The following is a 12,989-nucleotide window of genomic DNA, read 5'->3' on the forward strand; positions in this document are numbered from 1 at the left end:
TCAACAGAGAGCAAATGTCAGATTGCCAGGCTCCTGTCTCCTAATCCTGTCTTGAACAGCTTGTCTTTCTTAAATCAAATCAAGGATCTGTGTAGTTATGTTTTTGTCCTTCACTTGTCATCTCTGTTTGGTATGGGGTACCAAAAATACATCCTTCTGACTTGATCCCTATAAGCTATCAAGAAGGCAGTAGGGCTGTACGAAGCTTCAGTCGCCGATTCAATTTGGAGGAGATTTGGCCTGTTTCAGGGGGCAAATCTCCAAATCTGAATTGAATCAGGAGACCCATTAAAAGCTCCAAATAAATCTGAAGCATCTGAATTGATTTGGAAAAGATTTGGGAGATTCAGATGGGCCAAGGGGAGGCAGGCAGGCACAGCTGGGTGGCTGTAAGTTCTCCTGCCGCTCCTCTAACTGTGTTTGCCTCTCCCCAGGAGGGGGAAGCCCCCATGGCTGCCCTGCCCAGCCCGACCTCCCACCCATCCCCAGGCTCCTGGCACTTTAAAATAAAGAAATAAAGCCCCACACTCACTGAGTGCAGCAGTCACCGAGAGCCCAGCAGCACTCAGTCCCAGAAGCCTCAGCTCTCAGACAGCACACAGCACCCTGCTGAACTGCGCTGCACCTGTGCCATGAGGCAGCTGCCATGCGTGTGCCAGGGGCAATCCCCGCTATCCCCCACTGTCCCGCACTGTGCAGCAGGGCCCTGCCACGAGCACCCAGAGGCCCTGATCGCTGCTGCTGTGGCCAGTGAGTGCGGGGCTTTATTTTTTTTTTATTTTTAGTGCCAGGAGACTGGGGCTGTGCCTGCCTCTTCCTGGCTGATCTGAATCTCTCTGAATCAGTGCTGAATCTTTCGAAGCTGATTCAGCTGAATTGAATAGGGACTGCGATTCGAATTACCAAATTGAATCACTGTCCTCCAAATCAGCTAAATCCGAATTGAATACTTCCTTAATCGCACAGGCCTAGAAGGCAAGTATCCTGCTGTTCCCCATCATTTTAAGAATGGGTAAAATCTAAGAAGACTATGAGACTAGATGCTTCTCGAGCAAATCCCGGGACGTCATTCTCCCCTTGTACTTGGCCTTGGTGAGGCCGCAGCTGGAGTACTGCGTCCAGTTTTGGGCTCCACAATTCAAAAAGGATGTGGAGAAGCTTGAGAGAGTCCAGAGGAGAGCCACGCGCATGATCAGAGGTCAGGAAAACAGATCTTACAATGATAGGCTGAGAGCCATGGGGCTCTTTAACCTGGAAAAGCGCAGGCTCAGGGGTGATCTGATGGCCACCTATAAGTTTATCAGGGGTGACCACCAGGATCTGGGGGAACGTCTGTTCACCAGAGCACTCCAAGGGATGACGAGGTCGAATGGTCACAAACTCCTGCGAGACCATTTCAGGCTGGACATAAGGAAGAATTTCTTTACTGTCCGAGCCCCCAAGGTCTGGAACAGTCTGCCAGCGGAGGTGGTTCAAGCACCTACATTGAACGCCTTCAGGAGTAAATTGGATGCTTATCTTGCTGGGATCCTATGACCCCAGCTGACTTCCTGCCCTTTGGGCAGGGGGCTGGACTCGATGATCTCCCAAGGTCCCTTCCAGCCCTAATGTCTATGAAATCTATGAAATCAGTTTTAGCACAACACCGGGACTCTGGACTGGGTTCAGTTCCTGCCTCAGACTCCCCCTTAATTTTTCTGTGCCTGAATTCTTCATCTGTAAGATAAGGGTTCTAATACCTTGGTCTGTTTTGTCTAAATTGTAATCTCTTGAAGACTGGAGAGTTACTTACTTTTACTTACTTTTAAAGAGCGTAGTACAACAGAGGTCTGATTTTGCTCAGTTTGGTTAGGTGCTAAAGCAGTGTTTCTCAGTCTAAGCTATGCTGTAAACTTCTAAGGATATGTGAAATGAAAGACTGGGAAAAGAGAAATGTAAATGGAAGAAAACAAATAAAAAATAAATTAAGACTTAAGTCCACAATATCACCAAGATAGCTGAAGGGGTTGCATCTGGTTGTAGAAAATTTTTGTTAGTTTATTTTTATAGTCCAGGGATATGTAGCAGAATAATTGAAGAAGGTTGTACACAACTCAAAAAAGTTTGAGAATCACTGGGCAACCTAATACAAACAGGGACAGGCAATAACCCAAATTTTCTTTTAAGCAAGGAAGCATGTGGGTTCAGGTCTGACTGACTTTCACTACAGGATGTTATGCCGAGTATAGGAAGCCAGGGGCTCAATATTTGTTGTAGTCAGTGAGTCTGCGCAGTTGAGTCACAAGCTCTGAGGTCTCTGATAGCACAGATCCCTACATTAGCATTTACGCGTCATCCTGTGACAGCCAACTTCTGCTTTGGTTTCTCAGTTGTTTTCCTACGCCCTCTACAACTTCCTCCTTTCCAACCAAGCAAGCTGATGTGGATTTCCCCTTTCTCTCATTTTATTGTCTTCAGACAGGTTGAAAAAACATCCTTTCAGAAGCAGATCCATGTTGAAGCAACTGAAACCTGATTCTCTCAGGCAGGGTGAGGAGCTATAGCAGCTGCAGGCACCAGCATCCCTCCATGCTGCCCTACCGGAGACCCAAGTTTCTGCATGGAGTGCAGTCTGTGAAAGAGCCTGGCAGGCGGCCTATTTACTGCTTAGCCCGGGACAGGCTGCTGCAGTGGAAGACGGGCTATGCAGAGTGAGTTCTTTTCTCTTGCGTGCCGGGTGGGATGGGAGATGGAGTCAGCACATGGCTGGTTCTGGCAGAGAGAGAGAGAGAGAGAGAGAGTGAGTGAGTGAGTGCGTGTGTGTGTGTGTGTGTGTGTGTGTGTGCGTGTATACACACAGGTGTCCTGATGATTTTTGGGTGGAAACCAAAGGATGACAGATCCAGACTTAGCCTTATTCTGACAGTCCTACTCAAATCCCATGCTGAAAAAAGGGAAATGATTCTGTTTGTTCACTGCCAGGTTCAGATGGTATAGTGTAAAAAGAAACTAGAAGCTTTACTAGTATGCTAAGGGCCTAGGGGTATATTACTTGGTTTAAAAATTGAAGCAAAAAGAAATATAACTTTATTGGAATGTCCATTAATTTTCTATATCATATACTATGTATTAAAAATACAACAAACTAGGCAAAATAATCAAAAGATGTTGTTTCTCTTGTCCTGTAATCATTAGAATTATGGTAAATGTACATCCCTTTCAGATTCATACAACAAAATCAAGCCTTCTTAAGCTTCTTGACAGTGCATCTAATGCTTTACTGAAAGTTATTTCCACACCTAAGTTAATGTTCACCTAAGTTAATATTTGCACACCCAAGCTAGTATTTTTAGCTAGAGTTAAAAACAGTCTGCAGGGCTATGAAGCAGGAGCTACATTATGGGGAACAGTCAACAGAGCAGAAAAACAGATCATTTGATTAGTGGAAGATTAAGACAGTTAAAAAAGGAGAGAATCACTAACACCTGTGGGATGAACAGTTTAGAAGGAATCAGGTAGATTAGAATGAGCCATGAAGTCAAGCGACTCCCTTGACTTCTGCCTGAATAGAAATGCTGCTGCCACTGCCAGGCAGTTGGTTTTAAAATTTGAGTAGACCAGAAATCAAAGCAAGGTGCAACTGCACTGCCCCCAGCTGCCTGTTTACTTGATATGATTCACGGCTACATATAGCATACCTACCAAGAATTGTTCATCTGTCATTTAACCTGGCATCATAGCCGCTTTGTATTGCCCAAGTGGCACAAGGCAGCATAACCATACCATGAACTTGGCTCCGTTGGCATTAGGATAGTAATATAAACCAGAATACAGTGAGACTGTGTTTATGAAAAGGCATTCTTTCACACTGGAGCAAACATAAGCAAGGTTATGGAAAAGAATATTTGAAGCAACAGCAGGCATGAAATTTACTCCGACCTAAGGGCAATTAAATACATCATAAGTCCTGGCTTATGCATTAATATTCTGGGTACCAGAAGGCACTGTAACATTTCAAACTGTGTGCACAACTGGTTACCATGCTGTAGGCACTTTTACATGTGCTCCAGGGGTGAGGGGCACAGCACTTTAATTAAAGCATGCCATGTCTCCTGTTTCAGCATCCCTGCAACTTAAAAATGGTGGTGGTGGTGCTTGAACTAAAGCTCCTTCAATTTAGTTCAAGCGCTCCCACTGTCATTTTTAAGTGTGGGGGATGCTGATACATCAAATGCAGGAGGCTGCTGGAGCATGGTATTTGTCACACTTCAGCAGACTAAATTAACTGAGTCTGCTTGCTCACCAGAGCAGCCTCCATGCTCATGTACAGGCACCCTGTAATTCTCTATGTCTGTAGTTCATACTGACATTTGTGTTCTTTCTACTTACTAGCTTTTTCCTCATTCTTCAAGAAATGCATTAAGCCCAAATGTATAATTTGCTAGAGAGATAGATGACTGAGTGTGAAATCAGTAAACATGGTCTACTGGTTAGAGCACAGGCCTAGGACTCAGGAGATGTGGATTGCTTTTCCTACACCTCCACATACATGCTCTGTTACTTCTACTGGGCTAATGTTTCTAAAAGCATCTGCTGGTTCTGGGTGGCCAGCTGGGGAGTTTATGCCTTGTTTTCAGAGAAGCTAAAAGCCCATAACTGCAATAAAATTCAAGAATTGGGCAAACTTAACTGAAGTCAGGGATTTGGGGGTTTCAAATACAAGCTCCAAAAAACAAAGAATGCCTTTTAAACTGTAGGTCTGAGCCCTATGTGTAAAAGGGAGGGAGGGGAATAAAGATATCACCTGGCCTTCAGGCATTGCAAGGGAGGAAATGTGTGATTAAACTTCTTAATGTTTGCAAAACACTTTGAAATCTTTGAATAGACAATGATATAACATTGACAAGTATTATTCATTATAAAATATAATTAAGTCTATATCCAGAATGTATCCAGAATAGATATGGATATATATTGCCACATCTGTACACACCTGCACTGGCAAAAAGATTAGCAACTATGGGCAATGACTGACACCACTCTGTCATACCATCTGGGATGTTTATACCTTGTAAAAGAGTTTGCATTTCTTCCTTTCAATTAGTTTTGTGTATAAGAGATCTGTTCCTGAACTGCCTTGCCCCTCAGGTGCTTCCAAAATGCAAGTTGTTTTGGGTGTAGACACACATACTAAGTTGACTTCAAATAAGGCAACTTAACTAAGTTGACCTAAGTCAACTTAAGTTAGCTCATATTGCAGTGTGCACATGTTCAGCTCCTTGACATGGTGGCAGCCGTCTTGTGAATTAAGTTGACTTAAATAATGTGAATCAAGATAATACACCTTGAAGGTCTATGACCTTGCGCTACATTTAAATTGACTCTGCTCTGACAGTTAAGTCAACTTAAAAGTTAAGCTGGCTAAAGTATCAGAAATTTAATATGTGTGTATGTACTCTCTGCCTCTGAACTTTGAGCCAGAAAGCTGGAAAGTGGCAAGAGAATGGGGATATGTATGGGGGGGAGGGTACCATAAGTTACTATGTTGCAGGTATCATATTACCAACTAGAGGCATTAAAAAACATTTTACTTCATCCTCAGAAAATATGATGTGAACTTGCAAGTTTTAAACGCTATATTATTTTGATCAACCTTCTTAAGTTTGATCCCTTAGTGGGTTTAGTGATAAAAAACAACAATATAGAGATGCTCTCTAATTTAGAACAGTTGATAATTTGGATATAGTGTCTCAGTTAGGGTGTAGCCACTTGCTATAATTTCTCACTTACCTTGGAATGTAAGGTACACCCTGTTTTTAAAAGGCTGATGTTATTATGAGGAATGAGGGAGTGCTGGCTTGTTTTCTGTCACTTGTGGTGTTAGGGCATCTTGAATTTGTGTGTTTGAAGAAGCTGCTGCCTTCAAACAGTATCCTGGAGCCCAGATGCAATGCAAAAAGAACAACTCAAATTTGTGTTCTATGGCAAAAGCTCAGGTAAGCTTACTGTCTGTTAGACAGTACACCACTTGGTCTGTCTAGCAGTCAGCCCAACTGAGGGAAGTTGCCAGAAACAATGATAGGGACTTCTGTTATGTATTCACATTCCCCATGGTTGCTATAAAAAAACAAGTCTGGCAGCCCTTACATTTATAACCAAAGTGCTCTCATCTTCTGCCAGTTGCTATCTACTTCTGCTTGCTTCTTTGGCATGTTTGTACACCTGCAGGTCCTGGTGTCACTGCTTTATTTTTTTCTACTCCCTTCTGTGAATCAGCATTTTTGCTCATTCTTGCGCTTGCCTTTCTTATCAGATCATTGAGCAGTCATGAGGCCTGTTCTTCCCAAGCTCCTTTTCAGTGCCGTAGCTTCACTATAGCTTAACATAACTATGGCTTTGCATAACCAGAACTCGTACAGCTGCATGAAGAGAAAACAGATTTAACCTTGAAGTATATTTAAATAGCAGCAGGTAGGGAGCTGAGCCTGCTTCTTTGCTTGCTGCTGCCCCCACACAGTGGATGGAGCCTAGTAACTGACCCCACATGCTAGGCCAATCCAGTCTGGGACCACACGTCAGGTATGACCTGCATGCCAGGACCGGGGCTATACACCAGCTCCAGCTGCAGATTGACCCTGTGCACAAAGGTTTGAGTGATACTTAGTAGCCATAGGGTCTGAGGAGAAAAAGGGCAAAGTAAAATCCTCAGTCTTTTTGCATATTGTGGGTGAAGAAGCCCTGGGTGTATGTAACACTACCTTCGCATAAGGCCAAATCTGCAGTTAAGTGAAATGCAAGTTTGAGGTATACTGCATGCCAAAAAAGAATGAGACCCTTGAAAGACACTGACATTTTACATACAAATAAACAACACGAGAAAGTAAAGATGTATATATATAGATCAATATGTTACCAAAGTAAGGAGACTGAGTAAGAACTTGTGCTTTTGGGAACTTGGCAGAATCTCTAGGATTATTTGTGGCATTGCAGATACTGTATTACAAAAAAAAGCTACTGCACGAGGGAGACTTGTCTCTAGAAAAAACTATCCAAATTTGCAGGACAGTAGAAATTGTGAAGATCCAGCCTGCAGAGCAGAATGCACCAGAAGGGGTCTTCCAGGCATTAGGCACAAAAAATGTAGCCAGAAATCTACCTTACAGGGTAGAATTTTCCATCGGCAAGAAGTATGCTTGGAGACAGCATGCTTACAGACAAGCATGCAGCACATATGGAAGGCAACATGGCCCCAAGCATACTGTATCTGGAAAACTCCATTATAACTGTGATAAGATGAGCCATTTTTCGAAGAACTGCAGATTTCACACACAAAAATTGTAAATGCATATAGTTGAGGAGGACTTTTGGAAATATGGTAGAATCAAGCAAAGCCAATGAGAAGGACTGAATTTTGCCCATGGAAGTGCATAAAACAATGGTTCAACTGAAACTGGACATGGGAATTCAGGTTAATATTTAACATTAGGAGAATGAATATAGAAAATGTAAAATTGAGACCAAAAGTGAGTCTAACAAACATCAAAATAACTGTCTACCCAGGAATAAATACACCAGTGAAAGTGAGTTGCATGCAGCACCCAGTATGAATATATAAAATTGAGTGTACAAACTCCCAGTCATTAAGGTACCTTGGGAAGTGACATCAATTTTGGGTCTGGTAAAAATGTAAAAAAAATCTTTATCTAGTTAAGCATGTGCTTGCAATACACAAAGATACAAAATTCATGCCTCCTGATGATCCTCTTGGCCATCTCAGCCCAAATCTGGATAAGCTTTTTAAGAAGAAACCAGTTGTGCCAGAATACAAGAAACAACCTTGTCCATAAAAGATGAAATATACCTATGGACACAGAAAAATACGATCATCTAGAAAGAGGAAAGCAACCTCAGCAGTCTGTAAATGATGAACTTCATGCCATATCCAAAGTACAGTGGTCACATTTCCCAGATATTTCTATGCATCCAGGAGAGAGAAATTTGTTTAAAAAAAGAATGCAACCTGAGTTCCATAGTCACATGACTCCTGGAGCTGAGACTTTAAGGAAAACATTTCTATGAGTTCCACGTTAAAACTGTAAGAGTTTACAGTGCTGCGCTTACAAAATATGCTCCATCAGCTCTTTACACAACTGTCTGGGACCTGGCACAATGTCAGGTACTTTCCCATGTCAGTTTCCCAGATCCTGAATGTAACTGAAGTATTTGTATCCTCAGAGTCATCAACGTGGAGAAATCAGAGTTCAATGAGGATCAGGCAACATGCTGTAAGATATCCATGAGGAGCAAAGAGACTAGCTTGGAGGAGAATCAAGAATGGTTGAATCTGTGTTCCAATCAGGTGATTAATCTATCTGTATCTTATGTAATGACCACCCCCTATATGGGTAGGATGATTCTTTGCACATACCTGTCTGGAACCTTTTCTTTTGCGTTTGGATCCAGTCCCCATAGAAGACATTGGAAAACCTCCCACTGAATCCCCTAGAATTAGCTTAGGCCCTGAAAGAGCAAGTCTGAAGCAGCAAGGCCTGACCTTAGGATGGAAGCGACCATGGAGCCTTGGTCCCACTCTCTCTATGACCACCTAAATCAGGGGTGGGCAATTATTTTGGCTGGAGGGGCACTTTAGGAATGTTGGTGAGATGTTCCAGGATTTGGGGGGGAGGGGGCTGACCTGGCCTGGCACAGCAGTTTGGGGGGCGGGGGGCACTGGAATTGATTTGCTTGCTGATTGGCTTTGTTTCTGCTACCTGCCCTAAGCAAACTCTCAGGTTCATTGTTTTCTCCCTCCAGTATCTGACTGGTTATTACTGGGCAATATTTGATGGCCATGGTGGCCCAGAAGCAGCAATAATTGCCTCCAACTATTTGCACTACTGCATTAAGCAGAAGCTAGAGGAAGTGGGAGAAGGGATCATAAAAGCTCATCCCCCCATGCATCTAAAGGGCTGCTGCATTTGCAACAGCGACCCACTGTTTGTGGAGGAAAAGCAAATCTGCCAGGAAGATGTGATCATTGGAGCACTAGAGAATGCCTTTCAGGAATGTGTAAGTTATTCTTCCATTGATACCCACACAACTACACCATCCTTTCTTCTATGATACCCCATGCCAACAATGGCCATAAGTGACCTAAGCAGGGCCCACGGCTACTTACAGCCTAGTCCAGATTCTACCTTCATGACTGAGGCTAAAGGACTCTTCACTTGACTGAGGCTAAACCACTCTTCACTTGTATTCTCCTCTTCACTGTAGAGAAATCCACCCCATGGTGCTCCAAAAAGTAAGAAACTGGGCTGGCTAGTATGCAGTCACACTGCCCATAGACTCTTATTTGGAGCTGCAGCCTCCCACAGGGACAAGCGCCTCCACTCTCACTTGAAGCTCTCAAAGTCCTTTTTATACCCAAACATTTACACTGCTTTAGTCAACTTCTGTGTGAATGCTCTTTCTGGTTTAAGACATGCTTATTGTTGTTTAGCTTAGACCTGTTCCCAGTCAATTTAAACTAAGCTGAAATCAACCCAGTTCAGACCAGATTAAGTTAGAATCATAGACCAGTAAGACCAGAAGGGACCAGTAAGATCATCAAGTCTGGTCCCCTGCCATAGGCAGGAGGTAATTGGGTTCAAGCAAGTTCAAGAAGGTACTTGTTCAGCCTCCTCTTGAACACCTCCGGGGATGGTGACTGCACCACCTCTGCTGGGAGTGAGACAGATTTTTCAAGGGCAATGCAAGTAAGTGTCCAATCCACAGAGGCTGACCAGCCTGTTATTTCTGCCTGTGAAAACCTGCCCTTAGCCTCCTCTTGGGTTTCTAATGGTTCAGAAAGCTGTCATGAGCCAGAGTCCTAGGCTGCTACAGCAGAAGGGGACTAAAACAATACTAATTGTTTAACCAAATCTCTAGTGATCATCCAGCATTTAGTCTTTGGCTTATTATGTAAGCATCTCACTCACAGGGTATTGAGCACTTAAACACCTTTTAAGATTCTGGCCCTCTGACCCTCACTGAGATACTCCCACTTCCACAGATCATGTCACAAACAGAAACTGTTTCTATCAACAGGATGAAGTGATTGGTCAGGAGATGAAAGCCACAAACCAGACAGGTGGCTGCACTGCTCTGGCTGTCCTCTACCTCCAAGGAAAGCTTTTTGTGGCCAATGCTGGGGACAGCAGGTGGGTTCAGGTCCAGGCTTGAGTGCATTCTGCAGGCAGATCAAAACTGGGGAACTCAGTGGATGGTACAATACAATAGGTTGAGCAGATGGATCTGATGCATTGGGCTGCCCAATACACTTTCCTTGCTAGCATGCGATTCTCCTACAGCAGTGGTGCTCAACCTTTGTTGTAAGTGGGCCAAATTGTACAATCAGAAATGGACTGAGGGCTGCATTGCTGGAGCTTAGTGAGGGAAAAGAAGGTAAAAGTGGTGGCAGTGTTTGCCCCCTTGGGCTCTGGAGCCGCACGAATGCAGTGGCTCCAGCCAGTGACCACACTGACATGCTGGTGGGCTCAGAGAACTTGCTGCACAAGGAGAGCTCTAGCAGGAGCCCCACAAACATGCTGGTGAACTCATGATGGTGACAGGTTATTTATATAGGCTTTGTAAGCCACATCCAGCCTGCAGGCCATAGGTGACAGCCAGTGTGTCAAACATATGGCCTGCAAACTGGATAGTCCTCAGGCCCAGGTCAACCAGCCTCAGCTTGCCTGACTTTTGGGGAGAAAAAGGGGAGCAAGTACCTGCATCCACACTTTTAGGTTCCTTGTGTTGGGGGGAGAGGGCATGATGAGGGAGGTAGGGTTGAGTAGGGAGTAAGGACACAGCTGATTGTTAGTAAAGTAGTTTTTGTTGAACAAGCAGTGAAAAGGAGTTCATTGATAGTAAGCGTCAAAGAAAAGGAGGGTGGGGGGGAAGAGCTGGATGTATACCAGAAGTCTGTATGTATACCGGAGCACCCAGTTGCAGCGGTGGAGGTGGAAGGTGAGAAGAGATATAGTGTGTAATGCATTGAGGACTAACCAGACTTGTCATGGCATACTAAGCGTACACCTATAACATAGAGCCAGTTCAAAATAGTACTTAATTTTTTACGCCCACTTTTAAAATGTTCCAGGTGACTTTAAGCCAGTTAGACATACAAACCTGGCAGTCTGCATGACATCAGAAATGCTTACACTCCTTCTTGATCCCTTCAAGGGGCTGTGGGTTCATTCAAATATAGAGAAGCAGGGGCAGGGGAAGGTATAATTTTAAAGCATTGTATTAAGTCTCAGGTATAGTCAAACCCAGTGTTTCTTTCAATAATGTTCTTTGTTACTATTAAACCAATTGTCCCAAATGCTATTCTTGTACTAGTGTGTGGTTACTGAAGTAACACCAGCACTAAATTAAGACAGCCCTGTCCATTCTGTGCACCAGACTCATTCATGACATAACTGAGTTCTTTCTTGCTCCTTATGCTTGGTGTAAATGATTCCATGGAACAAAACAAATCAATAGGAACACAGCAAGAAGGGACTGTACTACAGTTACTATCACAGACAGGTACAATGACATACAGCAAACCAAAATAATAATTAAAGTTAAGAAAGCATTAACTTGATGACTACAGGTTTAGAATGTCAGCTTTTGTCTACACAGGGCAGTTCTTGTTCAGAAGCACAGCATAATGGCTCTGAGCAGCGAATTCACTCCAGAGACAGAGAGGCAGAGAATCCAGCACCTGGTGAGTGACGTCTTTTAGCCACAGAACCTCTATCAGTGTTGCATATGCCATCACCTGCTTATAGTGCTCCTCTGCTGTTCACATCGGATAGATGGGGCAATCTATGCATGTAAGAATGAAGAAACGCTGATCTGATACAAGCTTCAGAAAGACACAAAGGCCCATGGAAGAACACTTTTAACTTCCATCTCTAACTTCAGCATAACTGTTAGACAGAAAAACTTTAAAAGCCAACTGGAACAGGAAATCACAAAACAAGAAATCATCTACTGACTGGATTGTGTTAAGTATGATCTAAGTGAGGAATATGGAGTCTTATCCCATTATCTGGATTAGCTTTTATGACTCTGTCCTTTATTGCTAGTTTGCCTCTCCGAGCACTGCCCCTGCTTTCCCTCCCTTCCTGTCTTGATTTCAAATCACTCTCCACTTTATACATTACTCTATGCATGTCCTTTCATAGCTTCTGAAAAAATGAACTTGGTTTCATGAAAGCTTATGGTATCTATATCTCCAGTTTAGTTAGTCTGTAAGGTGCACATCTGCCCTGCCTTCATGTTAGCATGTACCATTTACCAGTAAGGAGTCCTACAAGTGTCTCCTGCAGCACAGCTCCTTCCAGCATCATGAAACTTGTCCAGATTTGTCAGGCTGTTTGCTGTGCAAGATAAAGCACCAATGCTGAGAAGTTGGTAAATGTAGTATGACCAGATTGGGAAGCACAAAACCCCTACCACTAGTTACAGAAAATTGTAGATGTGGTTTACAGTGCTTTGATCATAACCATCCTCTATATACCAACCTAGAAAATAAGGGGATCAAATCAAGTTTCTGCAATCAGTATAAAATCATAGAAAAATAGGCCTGGAAGGGACTCTACAGGTCATCTAGTCCAGCTTTCTGCCTGAAGCAGGTTCAGCCCTATTCAAAACATCCCATACAAATCCTTGTCTAATCTTTTCCTATAACTACACAGTGAACCGTTTCTCACAACTACAAGGTATAGCATCCTCAGCTGCCACTGATAAACCAGAGAAACAATGTCAGCCAATCATGGTGAATTATATTACTTAGCCCTCATATAGCACTTCTCATACGTAGTTCTCAGGTGCTATCATTCCTATATACTGAAGGGTAAAGGCACCCAAGGAGGGCTGGGAGATTTGAAAGGACATGGTATTGGAAGCCGGACAGCAAACTGTTCCAACTGGATGGAAGCACAAGAATAGCAAGAGACTAATGTAGCTGCATAAGG

The 12,989-nt window shown here is 43.4% G+C and overlaps 1 protein-coding gene across 1 annotated transcript in view; it reads left to right on the forward strand.

Moving 5' to 3' along the window:
• Window positions 1-2,316: 2,316 nt before the first annotated feature.
• Window positions 2,317-12,989, forward strand: part of PPM1M (protein phosphatase, Mg2+/Mn2+ dependent 1M) — a 29,033-nt gene continuing 18,360 nt past the window's right edge. The window contains exons 1-5 of the mRNA XM_090022548.1: window positions 2,317-2,690; window positions 8,215-8,338; window positions 8,794-9,048; window positions 10,069-10,181; window positions 11,650-11,734. Of these exons, the coding sequence (XP_089878674.1) occupies window positions 2,569-2,690; window positions 8,215-8,338; window positions 8,794-9,048; window positions 10,069-10,181; window positions 11,650-11,734 (699 nt within the window). The 5' untranslated portion in view covers window positions 2,317-2,568. The remainder of the gene's footprint in view (window positions 2,691-8,214; window positions 8,339-8,793; window positions 9,049-10,068; window positions 10,182-11,649; window positions 11,735-12,989) is intronic.

This window comes from Crocodylus siamensis, chromosome 11, assembly GCF_052110815.1.
Source record: "Crocodylus siamensis isolate JL-2025a chromosome 11, ASM5211081v1, whole genome shotgun sequence".
Taxonomy (NCBI): Eukaryota; Metazoa; Chordata; order Crocodylia; family Crocodylidae; genus Crocodylus; species Crocodylus siamensis.